Consider the following 20,926-nt stretch of genomic DNA (forward strand, 5'->3'; position numbering starts at 1 on the left):
TTATTTCACAGCACGCTTTAAAATGTGGCAGCAGCGGCTCTTCACTGTGGGTGTGTTGTTGATAGGGACTTGAACTTCAAACAGTCAAATTGACATGACTCTCTCTCAAATGAGTGTTTTTTTTATTATTTTTTTCTTTTGGATAAATGTGGCTTGCTTGGTGTGTTTTTGTTTTGTCAGTCTGTTTGTGTTTCTCCCTCTCTCTCTCTCTCTCTCTCTCTCTCTCTGGTAGCTGTGGGCATTACCTCAGACTCTCCTTGTTCAGTGCCTTCCCTCATCTGTCTGAGATCTGCAGTCTGCAAGCCAATCAGCTTCTCTTCTTAAACCCAGGCCTCACATCCAGTCCCCACTAGACCACTAAGTCGTATACAGTATGTCTAGTGAGGCATACGAGCTAGAAAATTTCCCATTGTTTGCTTGCCAGCCACCCTAACCTTTGTCTCTGTCTTTGGATTCATCTGCAACCTGTTTTCAATCTCAACCTAGCTAGCTTGCCAGCCAGCTTAGGCTACTCTGCCTCTACACTACAGGGATCACTAACAAATCCCAGCTCCACTCTCCAGCCCGCAAGACTCGCCAGCCCACTCCAACAACACTGCTCTGGATTTTCCTCACAACTCAAGCCCTTCCCTGCTCTGTGTTTATTAATAAAACAGTTTAAACTGAACTGCCTGTCTCCAGTCTGCTTCTGAGTTCAAGCCTCAAATCCTGACACAGGCAGGGCAAAGAGTCAAAGACATAAGATGAGCATGAAGCAGAATAGGAACTAATAAATGAATTAAAGTTGGTAAGAGACCATTAACCTTCAAGGAACAGTATGAGATTTTTCGAAATTATGCTCATCTGCTCTCTTGTCGAGCGTTGAGATGCCACATGTTTCTATGTTAAGTATGGAGCTATAGCCAGGAGACGTTTAGCATAGCTCAGCACAAAGACTGGGAACAAACAGACTTAAATATGCAATGTATAAGTTTTGGCCTGAATTTTAGTTTACAAAATAAACTCACAAAATGTCAAGAAAAGAAATATTCTTACACGTCTTTTCCTATTCACCAAACTAATTGCCTTACCTCATCGTAAAACCCTCTCATCTGATTCAATTTAAATCCTATGTCTTTAAAACAATAAATTTTAAAGGAGCAGTAGAAATGGGAATACATGGGAAATTTTTGCTTACAAGGTATGTAACTAAACAAAAAACAACATAATCATCCTCTTACAAATGAACTGTTTTAATTATAAGCAATAAAACCCAACCTTGGTAAATTCAATACACGCGTTTTAGGTCTTGTGTAGCCCTTAGTTACTGGTGGCTATGTTCGCCAACTTAATATATTGCTGTGTAACTCAGTTTGCTGACTTTGTGACTGTTCTCTTCTTACAATATTTTTTCATGACAGATACGTTTTTTCCACATATCGTTTTGTGGAAATATACATTTTAATCATAGTGATTATGTACTGAGCCCCAGAAGGATCATTGAATGAAAATAAATAAAATACTACCTCATTCCCATAGTTTTATTACTCCGTGGCCAGGTTTTAATTCAAATTTTTTATTTTCATTCAGAGATACTTCCAGGGCTCTGTAATTATGATTATTTTGCTATTTTTCATTTTTTAAATCTATCTATCATAAGCAGTTAAGCTGTCTGTGTCATTACAGCATTCAGTCTTTGGGAGAACCCATGCTTGCTTTTCCACTCTGAAAGTGGATGATACCTAGCCAAGCTTGTTAATATTTACAATAACTGATACACATGATATTCAGTCATTCTCAAGGGAGACTATAAAAGACCAAATGATGCCATCTTCCTTTTAAATTGCAACTTAAATTCATCAGAAATAAAATGCACCCTTGTTCAAATCAATACACTCTGGGGTTTTGTTGGTACAGCCTTGGTCTGGCATGACTAGATGCTTACTGTGGCTTATGTTAGTTAACACCACATAGCTGTTGTGTAATTGATGTTACAGAGTCAGTTTACTGACTTTATGACTCATCTCTACATTTACTGTTACACTACATCTTAGCATTTACCATTTGTTGTGAATTGCAGCTTGTAGACATGATGGCCACTGTTTCGCATTAGCACATTGTACTATTCCTTCTATTGTTTTATCATGTTGTCCTTTTTGTATTGACCTTGTAATGACCTGCTGGTGACTACAGATGAAAAATAGCCTTCTGGCTAAATCTGGCATACTGACAAGCAAAGCTGAAATGTCCATTAATGTGCACCCCTTATAATAAATAAAATAAAAAACACATTTTGGCTCCTGCACACTCTGTGTTTGTTCTGTAGAAAGTAATTAGTGTCTAGTGCGTATGTCTTTATTTCATGGGTCCAGGTGTGGTGATGGCAAATATCTGAACTGTTAGCAACGAAAACATCGTCAGCCTGAATGTGTTCAAAAGTATAGAGTTACAGAGTTCAAAACTATCTTAACAGTTCCTGGGAATAACATGACTGTACTCGTCTAATGTTAGGCTGTTACAAATGTACAGTAACAAACCAGATATTAATCAATATAGGGGCCCCTGTCACTGCTTAAGAATAAATTATATTTAAGTTTGAGCTAAAATAAATGTCAACGAGATATGAATTTTGTAGCATAAGTGAATTTTGGACTGCAGTTGTTTGGTAACAAACTGTCCATTTAAACCGTCTCTCTCTGTAACTCTCTTCTTACAAATATACGAGTAAAATTTGTTAAAATCTGTTTTCTATTAAACTATAAATATAGGAAACTTTTTTTAAGTGTTCTCTTACAATTCTAATCAAAAATATTCCTCTGAAGCTCAATTATGAGGCTGTTTTGTAAATAGTTTTCGAAGAAAAATAGAAACTTCTGATCAACACATACCACCTTGAGGCTAAAATAACTACCAGTTAGTCCCGCCCACATCCGGGTTAAGCCACATGTGTTCCGAGTAGGAACGGATTTAAGTGGCATGGTTGTTGGTGCCAGCCGGGCTGGTCTGAGTATTTCAGAAACTGCTGATCTACTGGCATTTTCATGCACAACCATCTCTAGGGTTTACAGAGAATGGTCCAAAAAAGAGAAGAAGAGAAGAATATGCAGTGAGCTGCCGCTGTGTGGATGAAAATGCCTTGTTGATGTCAGAGGTCAGAGGAGAATGGGCAGACTGGTTCGAGATGACAGAAAGGCAACAGTAACTCAAATAACCACTCGTTACAACCAAGGTATGCAGAATACCATCTCTGAACGCACAACACGTCAAACCTTGAAGCAGATGGGCTACAGCAGCAGAAGACCACACCGGGGGCCACTCCTGTCAGCTAAGAACAGGAAACTGAGGCTACAATTCACACAGGCTCACCAACATTGGACAATAGGAGACTGGAAAAATGTTGCCTGGTCTGATGAGTCTCGATTTCAGCTGCGACATCAGAAGGTCAGAATTTGGCGTAAACAACATGAAAACATGATTCCACTCGCCTTGTATCAACGGTTCAGGCTGCTGGTGGTGGTGTAATGGTGTGGGAGATATTTGCTGGCACACTTTGGGCACCTTCGTACCAATTGAGCATCGTTTAAACGCCATGTCCGTCCCTTTATGACCACAGTGTACCATCTGTCAATATGGACCAAAGTCTCTGAGGAATGTTTCCAACACTTTGTTGAAAGTATGCCACGAAGAATTAAGGTAGTTCTGAAGGCAAAAGGGGGTTCAAACAATGCTGAGACAACTAGAACACTGTAGTTAGATGAACTTAATGAACTTTAATTTGTGAGTTGAAACAAAGGCAATCTTCGAGTTGAGTTAACTTGCATTTTCAAAGCAGCAGTTGAATTTGCATATCCATGTTAAAGTTTAAACTTGAAATGTCTTACAGTGTGCCTGTCCTGTGTTGGACTGCAGTCATTAGCTGGATGATTTCACACATGTGGAAACAGCCAACAGTTTTTGGACTGGAAACTGGTCTGAAAAATGCACTGAATCAAGTCTCGCTGCTGTGATGTGTTTTTAGTAGCCCATGAAACCAACCACTTTCCACCATTCAACCAGAGACCAGAAACTCACCTGGGGCTTGTTTTCTGACCCAATACTCCACCACACTCTTAGGACATGTTTACTATTCCTAAAGAAATGTATCATGGTCCATGTCTGTCTGAGGATCTAAAATGATGATGAACAATGTGGGCGAGTTTGAAGTGGGGAAGAATACAGTGTATTGTGCAAGCTATGGTTTTCCTGTGTTTGTTTGAGAAAAGAATGCAGGTCTGTATTGTAAATCAACACCGTTATTTGCTACAAGGATTAAAACCCTCAGCCATTTGGTCAGCATGTCCAGCATGAGGAGTGAAACAGGGTCTTGCGGATCTTGAATCTATTCAAAAATGACGACAAAGGTGGTTGCAGCCAAACTGTGCAGGTTACATAATGATTTATCATTTATAGTGAAAATGTTTCTAAGAAACAAGCAGGCGGAAATAAAGGGAGACATTTGGGCAGGAGTTTATAACATCTTGGATGAAACCTTTGGCTTTGTATATGCAACTCACATGATAACCCAATCGTGGTTCTCGTTACTTAAGTCTTACTGATGAGAAGGCAGTAGGCCAGCTGCAGAAAAGAAGAAGTCCAAACTTTAATAAATGTTACACTGCAACTCTGCACAACCTTGCTTATATGCGGTACATATACATGCTTTTTGTGTGAAAAGAATGTAGGGCTACTTAAACTTAGGGTAAGTTCATCTTAAATATTGTATTATAGAAATATTATGGTTACTATACACAAGATACAGTATTTTGGAATAAAACGCTACATTTCTTATGTAAAGCTGGGGTAGGCAACAATGGAGAGGAAGCTAGATTCTGAAATCATCCAACAGAAAAAAATACCACCTCTCCCTTCACTCCTCCCTCCAAAGCCACTCCACCAAAAAACACATTTTTATGTATAGTGAGAGCACAGGTTGGTAGGCCGGCAGGAAGGCCACCACAATTCTGCGACAGAGCATTGTATTTATTGACTGCTGTTGGGATGTAAAGAATTTCAACAAATGTAACAAAATGCTACTGCCTACCCTTGCTTTAACCAAGCAACCTGTAATAATTACAGGTCTGGCATTTGTAACATAATACAACTGCTGGAAAATCGGTTGAAAATTAAATGAGGTATGATGATTTTAATTGTACCTTGGGAGATTCACATGCATTAGGGGGTGCCTTGTTGACGAATCGCTGCAATGAAGGAGAAAGGTCTATCTGCAGTCTTGCAGGCTACATGACCCACCCACTTAGATAACTTCCTGGGTTAAGAATGTATTGTATCCAAACTATGATACTTTCCTTAACCTTACCAAGCTGTGACCTTTTCAAGGGCATCATGTAATAGGTGTGTCCTGTAGTCCCATGCACCAGCAGATAGACATAGGCTACTTGAAATATGCAAACATAAGGCTATATGTTAATTTCATAAAAGAACATGCTATGTGACGCATGAACCTGTCTGCAGGTGAGGAAGGAGGAGGAGGAGGAGGAGTGTCATACCCGGTGGGGAAAAAAATTAGCTGAAGCAACTTCTCAACTACACTTTTTAAAACTTCACCCTTCTGGAAAGTGAGTATGGCCAACTGAAGCTGCTCACAAATGCAACACTGTACAACTTCACCCTGTCGTCTGATGAAAGAACACAGAGAAACCGCTCTTTAACACCTTGAAACAAAAAGCTCACACAAGAGAGAACTTGCTTTTCGATATGGCATAGAACCTGCAGCCTTGTGAAAAAAGAGACATTTGAAGCTGCTTTTGAATGAGTCAATGCTCCCAGGGTGATCGGAAGGGAAGAACTGGGGGAGGGACATAAAAAACAGGAAATTGGGTAAACAATTCTGCCCAAAAACACAGCTACAAATGAATGCTTATGTTGCTCTATGAATGCTAGATGTGTAAACAGGTAACTTTTTGTTAGCCTGGGCGACAAAATAAAAAAAAATGAATGCAACCTAATCTTTTTATCTCTGCAATAAGACCTGGAACTGCTAGTGTATTTTGATTATTTAGCTTTTAGACTCTGCTGAAATTTTGCTTTATCCACCCAGCACCATCTGCCATGATAACTGGATGTCTCTGTGCCACCCCCACAGTTTATAAATGCGATTTAAGGAGTGTCTTCCTTTTGTGTTTATTTGTTTTTTTTGGACAATCGTATGCAGTGTTTCAGCCTCTGCAGTAGGATACATGGGCTATTTTGTAACCAGAACAAACCACAGCGCATGTCATTGCTAGTTTCCAGCTGACGCAGTTGTCATTTTCACGCCCAGCACCCACGTTGTTTAAATAGCAAATACAGTTGTGCCCATCTGTGTGCCCAGGGGAGTGTTAGTGTTAGTGGTCAGACAAATTGTTGGTGCATTGCTATCTTGAGGCAGCAGAAAGCGATTGTGCCATTGACCCAAAAAAAAAAAAAAAAATCAAGTCTAAAGTCAACAGCATTCTGATAGTATGATGATCTTCAGAGACACGTTGCGCATTTACACATGAGGAACAGCAGCAATTCAATTAATCAATGGTTGTTTTTTTTATTGCGCCATTATAATAGCAATGCGCCAAGGTAAAATCGCACCAGGCTTTTAAAGGGAATATGAGATGACACTGATTGGTTTATTGCATGTAATTGTTGTTTAAATGCTGATCTTGTCTTGTCTGTTTTACCATGTCCTTTGGGTTTATCCAAGTTAAACTGCATCATGAAGTCAATCAAAGATGTACCAACACAACAGTCCTCAGCAATGGGGTGCTCAAAAGTTTTCACTGATAACCAAAAAATGTTATTAGAAATGTTAAATTTTTTAATCAAGGCTCTTCTGACCTAATGTAAGCCATATTGAAAATGAATGCAATCAGTTAAAAATATTCCTATTTTGTAATTCAACCACATTGATTACAAAACAGTCTCTAAAGTGACTTGGGCTACCTAGAAACACACTTCATTTGTACAGTTTAGGACAATACTTATTACAAAATCAGAGGTGTGTTACTGAGAGGACTGAACGTTCACGTGTTAGACAAATGTGACATGCTTATGTGATCAATCAGCATGTTGAGGCACATACAGTATTATAGTCATTAGCTACTAATGAGAGAACAACTCTTGTGACTGGACTACAGGTCTGAGTTAATTACGTTGAGATGACATCACTCCACCACTATGACCCTCTGCATGTCTCTCCTCTGCCAGTCCACTAACAAATCACTGCCTCCAGCTGCAGGGAGCTGAAGCCTCACTGCTACTTCCTCCTGGGATTTGACTTAATACTCGATGGTCACTGCCTTTGTCTTCAGGTATTCGTTGAGAGCCTCTTGTCCTGTTGGAGTGACGAAGACACTGGCAATAAGTACAGATATTAATCGCCACAAACTTCAGTACTTTGTCCAAACGTTGCAGCAGCATGTGAACCACCAAGGAAACAAATGGATGTAATAGTCTGATGTTTGACACTCAACACAGTTAATGACACAGCAGTAAGATTAAATGAAATGTTTGATGGGCACTATAATAACATCCAATCAAATTTTATTTACTTAAATACGGTTAAATAGAAAATTGCTGGTCTGTATACCACAGCAGTGTTACATTGTAATATTTAGACATGTAACAATTTATTTCTTTAATTTATTTCATTTTTTTTTATCCTATTTTCACTTTACTTCTACTTTAGAGGAACAGTTCAACATTTTGGGAAACTCGAAACAACTCTCTGCATTTACTGAGTTTGCACATCTTTATACATTTTGGTTTAAGTACAGATTAAACAAACAAGATATAAACTGTGAGCTTTAGGGGTGCTGGCCGGCAGATTTTATTACGTTTGAACAGCGCCAGACTAGCGGTTTCCTTTTTACCATTTTTCATGGTAATTCAATTAATAATTTAATTCAAGCTAATCGACGGATGGCTCTAGTTACTTATTCAGCATACAGACATTGGAGTGGTATCAAACCCATGGTGTGAGAATACGCGTCTTTCCCAAAATTTTTAACTAGTACGAGTGTAGCTGAGGCCCTGACCTACCCTTTTCTGACTTCCAGAGCCACAGAGAGTACCAGCCCGACCAGCAGCTCCCTCTCCCCTGTCCTAGTTTGCCTACTTTTTAAAAAAGTTTTTTAACGATAATTGTATATTGATTGTTTATAGTGTGTACACAATGTGTATATATTTATACAGAATGTTATTGACTCTACTTTTATTGTATTTGTTCTTTTACATTCCTCTGTGCTGCTGTGGCAACCTAAATTGGTGGGATTAATAAAAGTATACCTCATCTTATCTAATATGAACGTATCTTTGTTTCCTATGCTCTTTCGGTTATACTCTATACTCTGTACTCCTTACCCAGATCCTTGCCAAAGCCAGACTGTTTGAAGCCTCCAAAAGGGGCAGCCACATCAGTCTTGTTGTAGGTGTTGACAAAAACCGTGCCAGCATTGAGTTTTTCACTGACGTATAGAGCTTTGCTGATGTCCCGTGTGAAAACACCTGAGGCAAGGCCGTACTCTGTAGCGTTGGCCCTTCTCAGGACATCGTCCACCTCACTGAGGCAGAGAGATAGAGAGGAGACAGGGCAGGAGGGAGGAAACAGCAGAAAAGCAAAGAAGAGAAAGATGGTAAGGTTGGTGATGATGTGAAAATTTCGTGGTGTGATTTAATCTTCAGTTAGCCTTACCCGCTCTTAAACTTGGAAATGATCATGACAGGGCCGAATGACTCCTCTTTAGCAATATACATGTGGTCTTGCACATCGGTGAACACCGTGGGTTCAAAGAAAAAACCTGGACACATGCATATAACAAGTCAAACTACATCACCTGTCTGGTGCACCACACAGACTGGTTGATATTTGAGACTCCCTACACTATTTAAGCCGCAGCGTAGATAATGTTGCCTTACCAGATCGCTGCACCTGTTTGCCACCATAAACCAGAGTGGCTCCCTCCTTAATGCCAGTCTCACAATACTCCACCAGTTTGTCAAGGTGGGCTTTGTGGTTCTGAGGGCCATGGTCTGTGGAGCGGTCCAGTGGATCGCCAATATTTATCTTCTTGACCTCCTCAACCTGAGAGGAAAGACATCCAAAGAGTCTTTAAGATGCACACAGATACACACCGTAGGCTCAGAAACCGTCTCGGGTTACATACGTAACCATTGTTCCCCAAGAAGGGGAACGAGACACTGCGTCGGTGACGACACTATGGGAACGCCTCTGGGTGTGGCAGGGCTGAACTATGAATGAAACTACTCCAATGCTATTGGTGTTGCTAGAACGGTAGCGTATATAAGAACGCCGGCACACAGGACACATTAGCCCTTTTCTATGAAGCAAGGCACTCCAGGCGGGGTGAGGTGTGGCGGATCGACGCAGTGTCTCGTTCCCCTTCTCGGGGAACAAGGGTTACATACGTAACCCGAGACGTTCCCCTTCGAGGGAACTCGAACTGCGTCGGTGACGACACTATGGGAACAAGATACCCACTTAGGCCGCGCCGAAACCCCGCCTGCCCCCAGCGTGCAGAACCTGACGGCGCGACTAGGAGGAGAGCGCACGGGTGCCGGGTGCAGAAGGAAGGTCCAGACTGTAAAACCGGATGAAAGTGTGAGGGGTGGCCCAGCCAGCCGCATCACACACATCCTGGAGTGACGCCCCGGTGAGGAGGGCTCTAGAAGCCGCCATGCCTCGAGTAGAGTGCACCCTTACGGCCATAGGTGAAGGCTAACCGCGCACCTGATAGGCCAGGGAAATAGTCTGAATGATCCAGTTGCTGATGGTGTGTTTAGAAGCGGGGAGCCCAGCCTTGGGGGACCCGAAACACACCAGTAGGTGTTTAGCAGCATTACCGAGCAGGTAACTGGGTCCACCGCTCGTTCTCTGCACCAGGTGGTGAACACATTCCACTTCATGCCATACATCCTTCTCGTGGATGGGGCTCTAGAGCTGAGAATTGTCTCGACTGCTCCTGCCGTTAGACCCGACTCCAGGAACTGCGCCCCCTCAGGGGCCAGACCTACAGCTGCCACAGGGCGGGTGAAAGATCCAGCCCTCTGCCTGGGACAGCAGGTCTCTCCTCAGAGGGACCTGCCAGGGCTGGCCCTCGAGGAGCGATATTAAATCCAAGAACCACACTCATGCTGGCCAAAATGGGGCTACTAGTAGTAGACTGACGCAGTTTCGGCCACGTCTGCACCATGGCATCCAGCCCTAGCGAGGCTGGGGCGAGAGGGAGAACCACAGGGAACAGTGCGTAGTCTCTTGGGACGCAAACAAGTCCACGTCTATGGGGCCGAACTTTTCGCATAATAACTCCACCACCTCAGGGTGGAGTCTCCACTCCCCGGGCCTCAGCCCCTGTCTCGACAGCAGGTCTGCTCCCTGATTCTGGGTCCCAGGGACCTACATCGCTCTGAGGGACAGCAGTCTCTGCTGGGACCACAGGAGGATCTGATGTGCCAGTTTGCATACCAGGCGCGAGCGGAGACCCCCCTGGTGATTCAAATAGGCTACCACTGCCGTATTGTCAGTTCTGACAAGGACGTGGCGACCGCGGAGAGTGGGCAGAAAACTCCTCAGAGCTCTAAATACCGTCAACATTTCCAGGCAATTTATGTGCCAGGCGACCGTCTATGACCGCGCCCCATCCCGTGAGTGAGGCATCTGTCGAAATAATTGTTCGGCGACAGAACAATTATTAACGCTCCCAACACGGGACCTTGGGACAGGAACCAAGATTTCCTCCATACTGACAGGGAACGAAGGCACCTGCTCGTAACCTGTATCAGACGGAGCGGATTTCCCCTCGGGGAGAATCCCTTGGATTTTAGCCACCACTGCAGGGCTCTCATGTGCAGTAGTCCGGAAGGTATTATACTGGACGCTGCTGCCAGGAGACCCAACACCCTCTGAAAGTGTTTTACAGTGATGGCGTGGCCTAACTGCACTCTGGTCACTGAGGATAAAATGGACTCGACGCGTGCGGGAGACAGGTGGGCCCGAATTGTCATTGAGTCCCACACCACCCCTAGGAACGTAGTTCGTTGGGCGAGCGTCAGCGCTGAAGGTGGGCGAGGACGACATCTCGATGACGAACCGCTAACTCCCGAGACTGTGCGAGGACGAGCCAGTCCTCGATGTAGTTCAGTATGCGGATGCCCTGGAGCCTCAACGGGGCCAGAGCGTGCGGGGAGAGAGTGCTAGGCCGAACGGAAGAACCCGATACTGGTAAGCCGTACCCCCGAAGGCGAACCTCAGGAACTTCCTGTGAGAGGGAGATGTGGAAATAAGCGTCTTGCAGATCTATCATGACAAACCAATCCTCGGATTGGATGTGACTGATGATGGCGGGGATGGTGAGCATCCTGAACCTGAATCTCCTCAGAGATTGGTTCAGGGACCGCAGATCCAAAATCGGACGTAACCCTCCGTCCTTCTTGGGAACTAAGAAGTATCGGCGGGGGAGATATCACTCAAATGCCTCTCCCTGTGTTTTGCCGTGCTGGAACCTGCTGACGACAGCATCCACTGCTTCTCCTTCCCCTGGATGCCCGAGAGGTTGAGCCATAGATGGCGCTCCGTAGCCACCAAAGCCGCCATGGCTCGGCCGATGGAACGGGCCGTTTCTTTGGTCACACGGAGAGCTAAGTCCGTCACTCTACGGAGCTCAGTCAGGTCCTCCTCAGAGGGACCTCCCCCTAAGTCACAGTCCCGAAGGAGATTGGCCTGGTATGCCTGCAAGACAGCCATCGTGTGCAGGCTAGCACCAGCTCGACCCGCTGCCATGTAGGCCTTGCCCACCAAATCTGACGTCATCAGACGACACGGCTTGGTGGGGAGCGCCGGCGTCCGGAGGCGAGGTTGGGAGAGAGGTAGCTCGCAAGCGCTTCCTCCACCCGTGGCATCGCTCCGTAGCCGTGCTGTCTGACATCCGTCACGTTGCCGTAGTCCAGCCGGGGGGACATAGACAGCCGTGCAGAAAAGGGTTTGTTCGAAGATCTACACAACTCGTTGTGTAGATCTGGAAAAAATGGTAAGGGCCGACGCGGGGGTGGCCTCGGTGTTGCAGAAACCGCTCGTCTAGTTTACTGCCAGCCGGAGGCTGCTGCACAGCCTGTGGCCAATCAATATGCAGCTCGGCCGCAGCCCGCGTCACCACTTCCAACAACTCCTCGTATCTCGGCGAGGGCTGATGACGTTCCGTCTCCCCAAAGTCATTCTCCACAATGCTAAGCACACACAGGGAGCGCATCCGACCATCCTCCAGGAAGAGAGCCGCTCGAGACCTCAGCACCCTCAGGGGCAGGGCCTCACAATGGTCGCAGGCGTCTCATGCCTGGGCGTGCAACATCCCCAGGCATGAGACGCACATTCCGTGGGTATCACCTTCCGTGATGAAGCGCTGACAAGGGAAGACACACTGTCGGAATCGTATCGACATGATCTCTGCTGCTTCGCTCGACTTCAGGTAGGATGATGATCCTTCAATAGTGGAGCTTCCAAACATAACCAGAGTGCCTGCTGAATAGAAAGAAGCTAATGTGTCCTGTGTGCCGGCGTGCTTATATACGCCTCTGGTTACGCCATCACACGCTATCGTTCTAGCAACACCAATAGGATTGGAGTAGTTTCATTCATAGTTTAGCCCTGCCACGCCCAGAGGTGTTCCCATAGTGTCGTCACCGACGCAGTTCGAGTTCCCTCGAAGGGGAACGACAGTGATGCTGGCTCAGAGCCTTGTACAGCGGGTCTATGTCTCGGTTTTTACTGGGAAATCGAATCTGGAAATTGACAATCGATTCATAACATGACTTGCTAGGTGTCTAGCAAGGGATGCAAAATGACAGGTTATGTATCGGGTAACACTTTATTTTATCCCACTCTATTTAGCGTATAGAAGCAGTATACAAACAATGAATTGTCTATAAAACACTATAATGTAGTTGTAAGCAAATATAAGCTTCTATAACAGATGAATGACTGACAGTAACAATAATGCAAAGTAATATAACACATTGTAAATGGAAGTTTATAGGAAAAACGTACATGAAATAAAATGTGATGCATTTATTTATTATATTTATAGTAATAATAATTGTAAATATTGTATGTATTTATTTATCTATTTATAAATAATTATCTTTCACTCCCCATGACAACCGAGAAAACTCAGTGCTGATGAAGACCATGAGATGCAGATCTCCAGAAGAAATTTAGCGAGCAGAAATTTAATTGAGATATTTTTTGTCGCAAAGATCAAGAATAATCCCTTTTGCTCAACATGCTTACATGAGTTTTAAACACATTTTGTTTATTAATTTGAAACTAAAATGTGTGTCCATTTAAAATGTTTTATCAATTATCAATTATTTGTCAATTGTTATAAGATAGATAATTCATAGAAAAAGCTATAATAAACACACATGAAAAAGGTGCTTATATTTGCTTACAACTATTGTGTACAACTAGTTGTGTGCACGCACCCAGCGTTTTAAATCTGGCACAAATTCCATATTCAAATACAACGAGGCATCAGATTAGAAAACAAATAAAAAGCTTCTAGAAAATCTGAACTAAGAAACATCAGCAGTGTGAGATAAAAAGACACATACCACTTTTTTCACAAACTGGTCATGAATGGTGTCTTCCAAAAACAGTCTGCCAGCTGCGATGCAGTTCTCTCCCTTGTTGAAGAACACTGAGCTCATGCCCTGAAATACACAGATAGCACAATGGGGTTGCCTCTGCAGCTAAATCAAATGTGTGCAAAATGACTGAAAAAATAAATAAATAAACATGCTCCTATGAATGCACTTACCATGCGCACAGCTTTGTCCAAGTCACAGTCACTGAAGATGATGAGAGGGGATTTTCCTCCGAGCTCCAGAGACACTTTCTTCACGTTACTGACTGCACAGCTTCACATGGAGGAGAACACAGACACACAAAGATCAGCTGTAAGGTTACATTTTGTTTAGATGAGAGTTTTGTAAATGTGCTTTACCTCTCACCTCTTCATGATGTGTTTACCAATTTCAGTGGAACCCGTGAAGCCCAGTTTACGGACGTCAGGATGGTCAGACAGACGCTGACCCACCAGAGCACCTAGAAGAAGAGCACGAGTTCTACTAGAAGAGTCAGGCTCATGTGAAGCTTGACTTGAGTTGCTCTTAGCATGAAACACTGTATTTTAATTTTAAAAACATTTACTTGTGAGTGTTCCTACCTGATCCAGGAAGAATATTAATAACTCCTTTGGGCAGTCCTGCCCTTGCTGCCAACTCAGCAAACTTCAGTGCTGTCAGAGGAGTCACCTGGAAACAAATGACTGTTTTTAGCCAAGCTAGCAGCAGGACTAAATGGATGGCAGTTGGCCAGTCCACCACTTTGCTCCAGACTGAAATAAAACCGTTGGGTGAACTGCCATGACCATGTGTATTGACATTCGTGTTCCCCAGAGGATGAATCCTAATTCATTTGTGGTGATCCCCTGGCTTTACCTCTAGCTCCACTCGCAGGTCAAAGTTTTACTTATCGTATGAAATATCTCAACATCTCCTTGATAGATTGGCACAAAATTTGGTTCAGATATTCATGGTTACCAGATGATGATTCCTAATGACTCTGGTCATTTAGTCTTGTATGGACAGAGCCTGGTTGCCAGAGTGGAGGCTGACCTGTGCAGGTTTGAGGACTATTGTGTTTCCAGCTGCCAGGCAGGCTGCCGTCTTCCAGGCCAGCATCATCAGAGGGTAGTTCCAGGGAATCACAATAGCACACACTCTGAGAAGAAAGAAAGGGAAGGGGGGGTGAAACAAGTGTTTGTTTATAACTGTAATTGAAATATATTTGTAATATAGAAAAAAAACATTGGGATGACTTGATCCAAGGCAGTAACTTTAATTGCTGATATGTTTAAAAATAAGATGAAGTACTGTATACTGTATATTGATCTTAATTGAGCAGCATGGAGGAACGCAATCCTGTGCTATAATCACCCAAAATGTCATAATTTTTTACCTGCTCTCATACGTATGTGAGTCTTATCATACAGACATGTAAGTCCTTAAAAAATCCACACATCTATCTCTCACCCTATTGGTTCCTTCTTGGTGAAGGTGAGGTTACGGTTGGGCCTGGCCTGGTTGATGGGGATTGTGCTGCCCTGTGAAAAGAGGACATCATTTATTTCCATGTAATTATCTATTATTCTATTGATGATAATCCAAATACTAATATAACGGAGAGGTACTGTTCATGAAAGTTTTATTTCATTTTATGAGTGACACTGGCCTTCAGGCTTTAAAAGCGGCTGTCTTACTTGGATCTTGTCACACCAGCCAGCGAAGTAGCGGAAGGTCTGGATGGACATGCCTACGTGAGTCTTTAGCGCCAGAGTGTAAACTGCTCCAGAGTCGATGGCTTCGATGGTGGCCAGCTCCTCCTGGTGATCCTCCATCAGGTCAGCCAGCCTGTGGGTGGGGAAGACACGGGGTCACTGACATCATGGATCGTGCTTGGATGTGGCAGTTTAGGATTTTAATTTGTTTTTCTCTGCCCAGTAGCACAGAATCACGACTTTACAAAGCTGATTACATTGGGCTAGTAGTGAATATATGCGCAAAGAAAATAGTGTGAAAGAAAAACCTGACTTGCTCTGATAATAGTACCAGATCAGAGTCGAAAGAGGTGGAAACAATGATGACCTTGAAGTATTTATTTATAGAATTTGTGGGAAAAGGTCATGTGTCCAGAATACCATAAGTCTATGTTATGGCATGTGATACAGGATGTGATGTCAAGTTGCCAGTGCTTTGGAAACAACAATATAGGTATTTTGATGAGTGTCATACGCCGCCAGTGTGTGTTGCCTTAAGCTTAACGCTGCACGTTAAGTAAGAACAAGTGCACTGACTTGTAGATGAGTCTGCCTCTGTCTCTGGGGTTCATCTTGCCCCACTCTCCCTCTTCAAAGGCCTCCTTAGCAGCAGCCACTGCCCTGTCCACATCACTTATCTGGGCAAGAGACACATCACAGATGGCCTGCAGGACAGACAGATACAGAGACATAAAACCACAAAGCCAGCAGAGAGAGCAGCGGTACTCCAACCAGAGGCAAGAGAATTCATCTGTCCGATCAGTTAGGTAGGGTTACAACAATACAGAAGATATGGATTTTTCTTTTTTTAATTTGGATTCTGGTGATGGAGACTTTTTCAATTAAAATCTTGACAAAGTCAGTCTGTGAAACCTGCAATATGGCAAAGTTATTTCCACCTAATATTGTGACTGACATTCTAATGAGTGCTGATACCTTACAATATTGCACCTTTTAATACCGCAACCTGGCAACCTATTAACAACTGCAGCTGCCAACAACTGCTCCCTTGAGGGATGGGTTAAAACGCAGAGAATGAATTTCACTTCATGTATGTGTATGTGACAATAATGTACCTTTACCTTTTAACAATGGCATTCTACTGGCCAGACACAAATTTTTATTTATTTTAGATCTGTTGGCTTTGGAAATATTAATATGGGGCTTAAAGACAGAGTTTACACGGAAAATTTGTTCCAGATGGAACCCATACAATAAAAGTAATTTAGTAAGTTAATTTTCTCTTCATTCTTTGTCTTTTTGTGGTTACCGTGCCATCAGTGGGGTTGATGGTCTTATATGTCTTTCCTCCTTCTGCATCAACAAACTCTCCATTAATGAACAGCTGGTGGGGCATCTTTATGGTCATGTTGTTGATGTTCTTCTCCACCTGAGGAATTAAACAGTGTCCAAAACAACAGTCAACGTGTCGTCCGTCCTGAGCCAATCAGTGACAAATACCAGTCAGTAACAGCAGTTTAAACACAGCCAAACACACTTACATAGTCAACGACCAGTTCCTCTTCATCGTCTTCCCCTCGGAGCTTCCTGACACACATCTGGATGAAATCCTGGAAAGTGGTGTTCATGTAGATGTCCTCGTTCTGCAGCTGGCAGCTACTGGCACGAAGCTTCACCTCCTCCACAAGCCTGAAGACAGTGACAGAAGGTGGGACAGGAAGTGATCAGAAGTACAGTAAGTGTTTACTGATAATAACAAGACTAAGGTTGTATAGCCATGCTAGCAGCTCTGTAAGGGTGCTTTGAGCTAAATGCTAACATCAGCATGCTAACATGATTACAACGACAACGCTAACATGCTGATGTGTAGAAAATATAATGTTTACCAACCTTATCTTAGTTTAGAGTGTTGGCATGCTAACATTAATTATCAGTAAATACAAAATACAAATGAGCCATCGAATGTGATACATTTTCCAGCTATTTGGTCAAACTGGCTAGATGAAAGGTCAGGCAATCAACGTTTTTACAATTCATCCTTTAGGGACAAAATTTCATGGTAAACCTTGCAATAGTTGTTGAAAAATTTCAATTATGCCCAAAAATGTCAACCTTTTAGTGGTGGTGGAAGAAAAGTCAGGGGATCACCAAGGTCACTAATGCACATCCTCTGGCCAAATTGTTCAAAAATGTTGTGCCATCCATGGTGTACATCTTGAGATATTTGACTGAATAAGTAAAATGTCTGATCTGCTGGTGGTGCTACAGGGAAAGTCATGGAATCACCAAATCTGTAGCAAATATCATCACGATAATGATAATCCATCCAATAGTTTTCAAGATATTTCACTCTGCACCACTGATGTTAACATGCTGGTGAAACTAGAATGGGGGTTCATTATCTGGGGACCATGAACATCTGTACAAAATTTCATGGCAATTCATCCAGTAGTTGCTGAGATATTTTAGTCTGAACAAAAGCGGTGGACCGACTGACAGACAGACATCACCGTGGCTGAAGCTAGCTGCTAGCATGGCTAAAAATGGATATGGCAAATAGATTATGCTGCAGAGGTTTGAAACTTGGCGGTATTAGAACACAATGTGACTGACAAGAACTCAACCTGATAACAGATGCAGAAGGAAACTGCTGTAAAAAAACACATTTCACCTTTCAAGGCTGCAAGCTACAGTACAGCAACCTATAATTAATAATAGTAATTACTGTTCTGTGCAGAGATATACTGTATTTCAATTAACTTATGTATGCAGTGTGTATGGATAGATTCACTTCAAAACTTTTGATTTGATTTTGGTCATTAATCACTCTAAAGTCTTGGTCATAGCTTCTGATGAGAGAGTCCCAAAAATGCCCATAGTGTGCCAGATACATTAGAAACCAGCAGTGTTTGTCTCCTTAGACAATTCTATTTAAGGTGATACATTTATCTTTTGCTCTTTTTTCATTACCTGACCACATCCATGGAAGCAGCACCCGACTTGAAGAAATCAGTGGAGTCTTCGATCTCACTGGCATTAGTCAGAATGCTCTGCCACACCGCCTGTGAGGAAACAGTGTCAAAAGTCAGCATGGGACATTTTTTGGTGGACAAATACAAATTTCGTGGGCAACTTCTCGGTTAGATTTTCTTCAACTTTCCTAGAATTAGTAGGAGGCCCTACCTTCATCTGTTTAGCGAAGGCTTTCTCCTCCTCTGTGAGCTCCACAGCAGCACTGCTCCCTGAGTGAAAGTACTGTGCTGCAGCAATCATCTTCCCATCCTCAAATTGAAGATTCTTCACCAACAGCTGCATAGAAAGAGAGCATGAAATGATCATAAAGACTGAATAATCTTACATAAGCTAACATTCGGCAGTGGTATAGTCTCTGGCTGTGTATAAAGCATGTCTACAGCAGGAGAGATGTATCAAATGGAGTCTACATAAGGAAACATCTGTCACAACTCTAACTGTAATCTTTCATTGTGCTGACATTTATTTAAGGTAATTTTTAATACATTTTAAGGACCTGCAGGAATTGCATACAGACTCTTCTGTCCTGAACTGATATGATAAAATCATTTACTCAAAATGTAGGTAGTAAGTTATGAATGTCTGTACAGTCTTACAAGTTTAAAATTAAGTATACAGAAAGGCTGTCTTGCAAAAAAAGTGATGATAGGTGAAATTCAATGTGGGGATTGGTCATAAAATGTTTGTGACGTGACAATGGAAACTTCTGTCCAGGCTTCCAGACAAATTGCACAGTCCAGTACAGTAGGTGGCAGTATGACATATTGTACCCTTGGCAAAGGCTGGTGCTCTACACAGTGTTGCACACAGCTTGCAAACAGAGCCAAAACTCGTGTTGCACGATGGCTAACGCTACGCTTCAGTCATTCAACGTGTTTCTGACAGAAAGATTAACCGCAGCTGCGGTAGACATCTATGGATTCGTTGAGAAGACAATAATAGACTACCAGGAGGAGGTGTACCGAACACAACTGGAGAACCAGAGGTTGCAACGGCTGCTGGATTTGGTCTACAAACCAGAGATAAGACTGCACAGGACAGGTAACGTTTTGTTTGTCAGTGTACACAGCACCTTGCCGTCGGTCAGTTAGCAAACATTATAATTAAACATTAAATAACTAGCATCACATAATCCCGTATGAAGCTAGTTATGGGCTTTGTATTTGCTACATTCAGCTACGTATGCAATCCATCATAGCTAGCTACTGTTTCAAAGCTAATGACAGGAGAATTCCACTCCCTCTCAATTTTCAAAATAAAAATGTATTTATACCTTAAACGTTTTATATAGTACAATGCCACGTGTTATAAGGGATATTATTATTGTGGTCATAGCAAGACACTGCAGCAACATAACACAAATGACTTTTTTTGTTATTTTCAAAACGTTTGAACACTTATTGTTTAAAGGACACATTTTAAGCTTGTAAATTGAAGGTAACATCAGCTAACTTCCGGTACGTTATTTTTTTTGTGTGTGAGGGAAAACGCCAAACCTCTTCACAAAAATACGGTAACGTTAATTAAAAGTAACTCTTACGATGTATGTACTAATTTTAGAACATGTACGTAATTTATAATATATATTTGTAGGATACACTGGTAAATTCGGCACTTCTCTCCCCCCACTACAGTTTGGTGGAAGAGGGAACATGTATTAGGGTGGATGTTCTCACTACTGAAACACGACCACTACGTTACCTTTTGTACATAAAAAAAATCTTAATTTTAGCTATACTCAATTGTATGCAATGTCAGAAGCCATTGATTATGTACATTTGCAAATGGTAAACATGAAAAACACTTCCACTAACATGGTCATCTTAAACCTGAATAACATTGAGTCGCAACACAAATCTTGCACCCGGCACAAACTGCAGCTCAAGTGTCACTGCAAGTCTCACTTCCAACTGACGCAGTTGTCATTTTCATTCCCAGCACCCACTTTGTTTAAATATGCACTTGCGACCATCTGTGCGCCCAGGGGAGTGTTGGGCTTACAATGAGGTGTGGTCAGACAAATTGTTGGCGCATTGCTCTCTTGAGGCAGCAGAAAGTGATTGTGCCTTTGACCAAAAACCAAAACGGTGTAAGGGGCGTATTACTCTGATAGTTGGATGATCTTAAGAGAGACTCTTTGCGCATATCTGCACGAGGAACAGCAGCATAACTTCATTCATATTATATAATTAGGCCTATAAATCCCTCACACGCTAATGTTAATTCATGTTCTGTGTTCTTCTACACATCCACAAGATCTGACACACGGTCCAGGCTCATTCAGTGGAACTGTTTGGGTAAAGCACCCGTCCTCCTGATCAATCCTGAGGTCTAAATTATTTCAGAAGCTAAAAGTTGAATTGTGTTTTCTGTGCCCTGGCATTTCAAGTTTATAACAACAGTTTATAGTTTAAAATGACTGACAGCACTCTCTCTAATCATGAAAGTAAATCATTAAAGAAAACAGTCATACATCAATAAAACACACAATAAAGAACCCACTGGAAGAGAAAGGTGTGACTCATGACCGGTTC

General features: G+C 42.7%; 1 protein-coding gene across 6 annotated transcripts; it reads right to left on the reverse strand.

Annotated features, from left to right (window-relative positions):
* Window positions 1–6,617: 6,617 nt before the first annotated feature.
* On the reverse strand, window positions 6,618–20,317 carry LOC123956438 (cytosolic 10-formyltetrahydrofolate dehydrogenase). Of its 6 annotated transcripts, none has more exons than XM_046028624.1 (17): window positions 20,297–20,317; window positions 18,543–18,668; window positions 18,330–18,421; window positions 16,901–17,048; window positions 16,669–16,788; window positions 15,936–16,063; window positions 15,342–15,492; window positions 15,115–15,185; window positions 14,698–14,803; window positions 14,247–14,334; window positions 14,032–14,125; window positions 13,839–13,938; window positions 13,633–13,731; window positions 8,926–9,091; window positions 8,702–8,807; window positions 8,371–8,570; window positions 6,618–7,342 (listed from the first exon to the last, which is right to left on the reverse strand). In XM_046028624.1, exons 2-17 carry the CDS (start codon window positions 18,630–18,632, stop codon window positions 7,287–7,289), a joined length of 1,815 nt encoding a protein of 604 aa, XP_045884580.1. In that variant the 5' UTR covers window positions 18,633–18,668; window positions 20,297–20,317; the 3' UTR covers window positions 6,618–7,286. The 6 variants fall into 6 exon arrangements, 5 of the variants coding, with proteins under 5 accessions (XP_045884580.1, XP_045884576.1, XP_045884577.1 ...); XM_046028620.1 differs by lacking the exon at window positions 20,297–20,317 and adding an exon at window positions 19,666–19,740; XM_046028621.1 differs by lacking the exon at window positions 20,297–20,317 and adding an exon at window positions 19,410–19,583.
* Between the last annotated feature and the right edge of the window lie 609 nt (window positions 20,318–20,926).

The sequence above is a fragment of the Micropterus dolomieu genome, linkage group LG18, assembly GCF_021292245.1.
Source record: "Micropterus dolomieu isolate WLL.071019.BEF.003 ecotype Adirondacks linkage group LG18, ASM2129224v1, whole genome shotgun sequence".
In the NCBI taxonomy this organism is placed as follows: Eukaryota; Metazoa; Chordata; class Actinopteri; order Centrarchiformes; family Centrarchidae; genus Micropterus; species Micropterus dolomieu.

Excerpts from the sequence above, each read along its gene's own strand:
- LOC123956438 (XM_046028620.1), bottom strand. The coding sequence starts at position 19,725 with ATGACCACAATAATAATATCCCTTATAACACGTGGCATTGTACTATAT. Across the intron at positions 14,126-14,246 it reads TAATATTCTTCCTGGATCAG|GTGCTCTGGTGGGTCAGCGT; the intron begins GTAGGAACACTC and ends CTCTTCTTCTAG. Across the intron at positions 8,571-8,701 it reads ATTTCCAAGTTTAAGAGCGG|TGAGGTGGACGATGTCCTGA; the intron begins GTAAGGCTAACT and ends TCTCTGCCTCAG.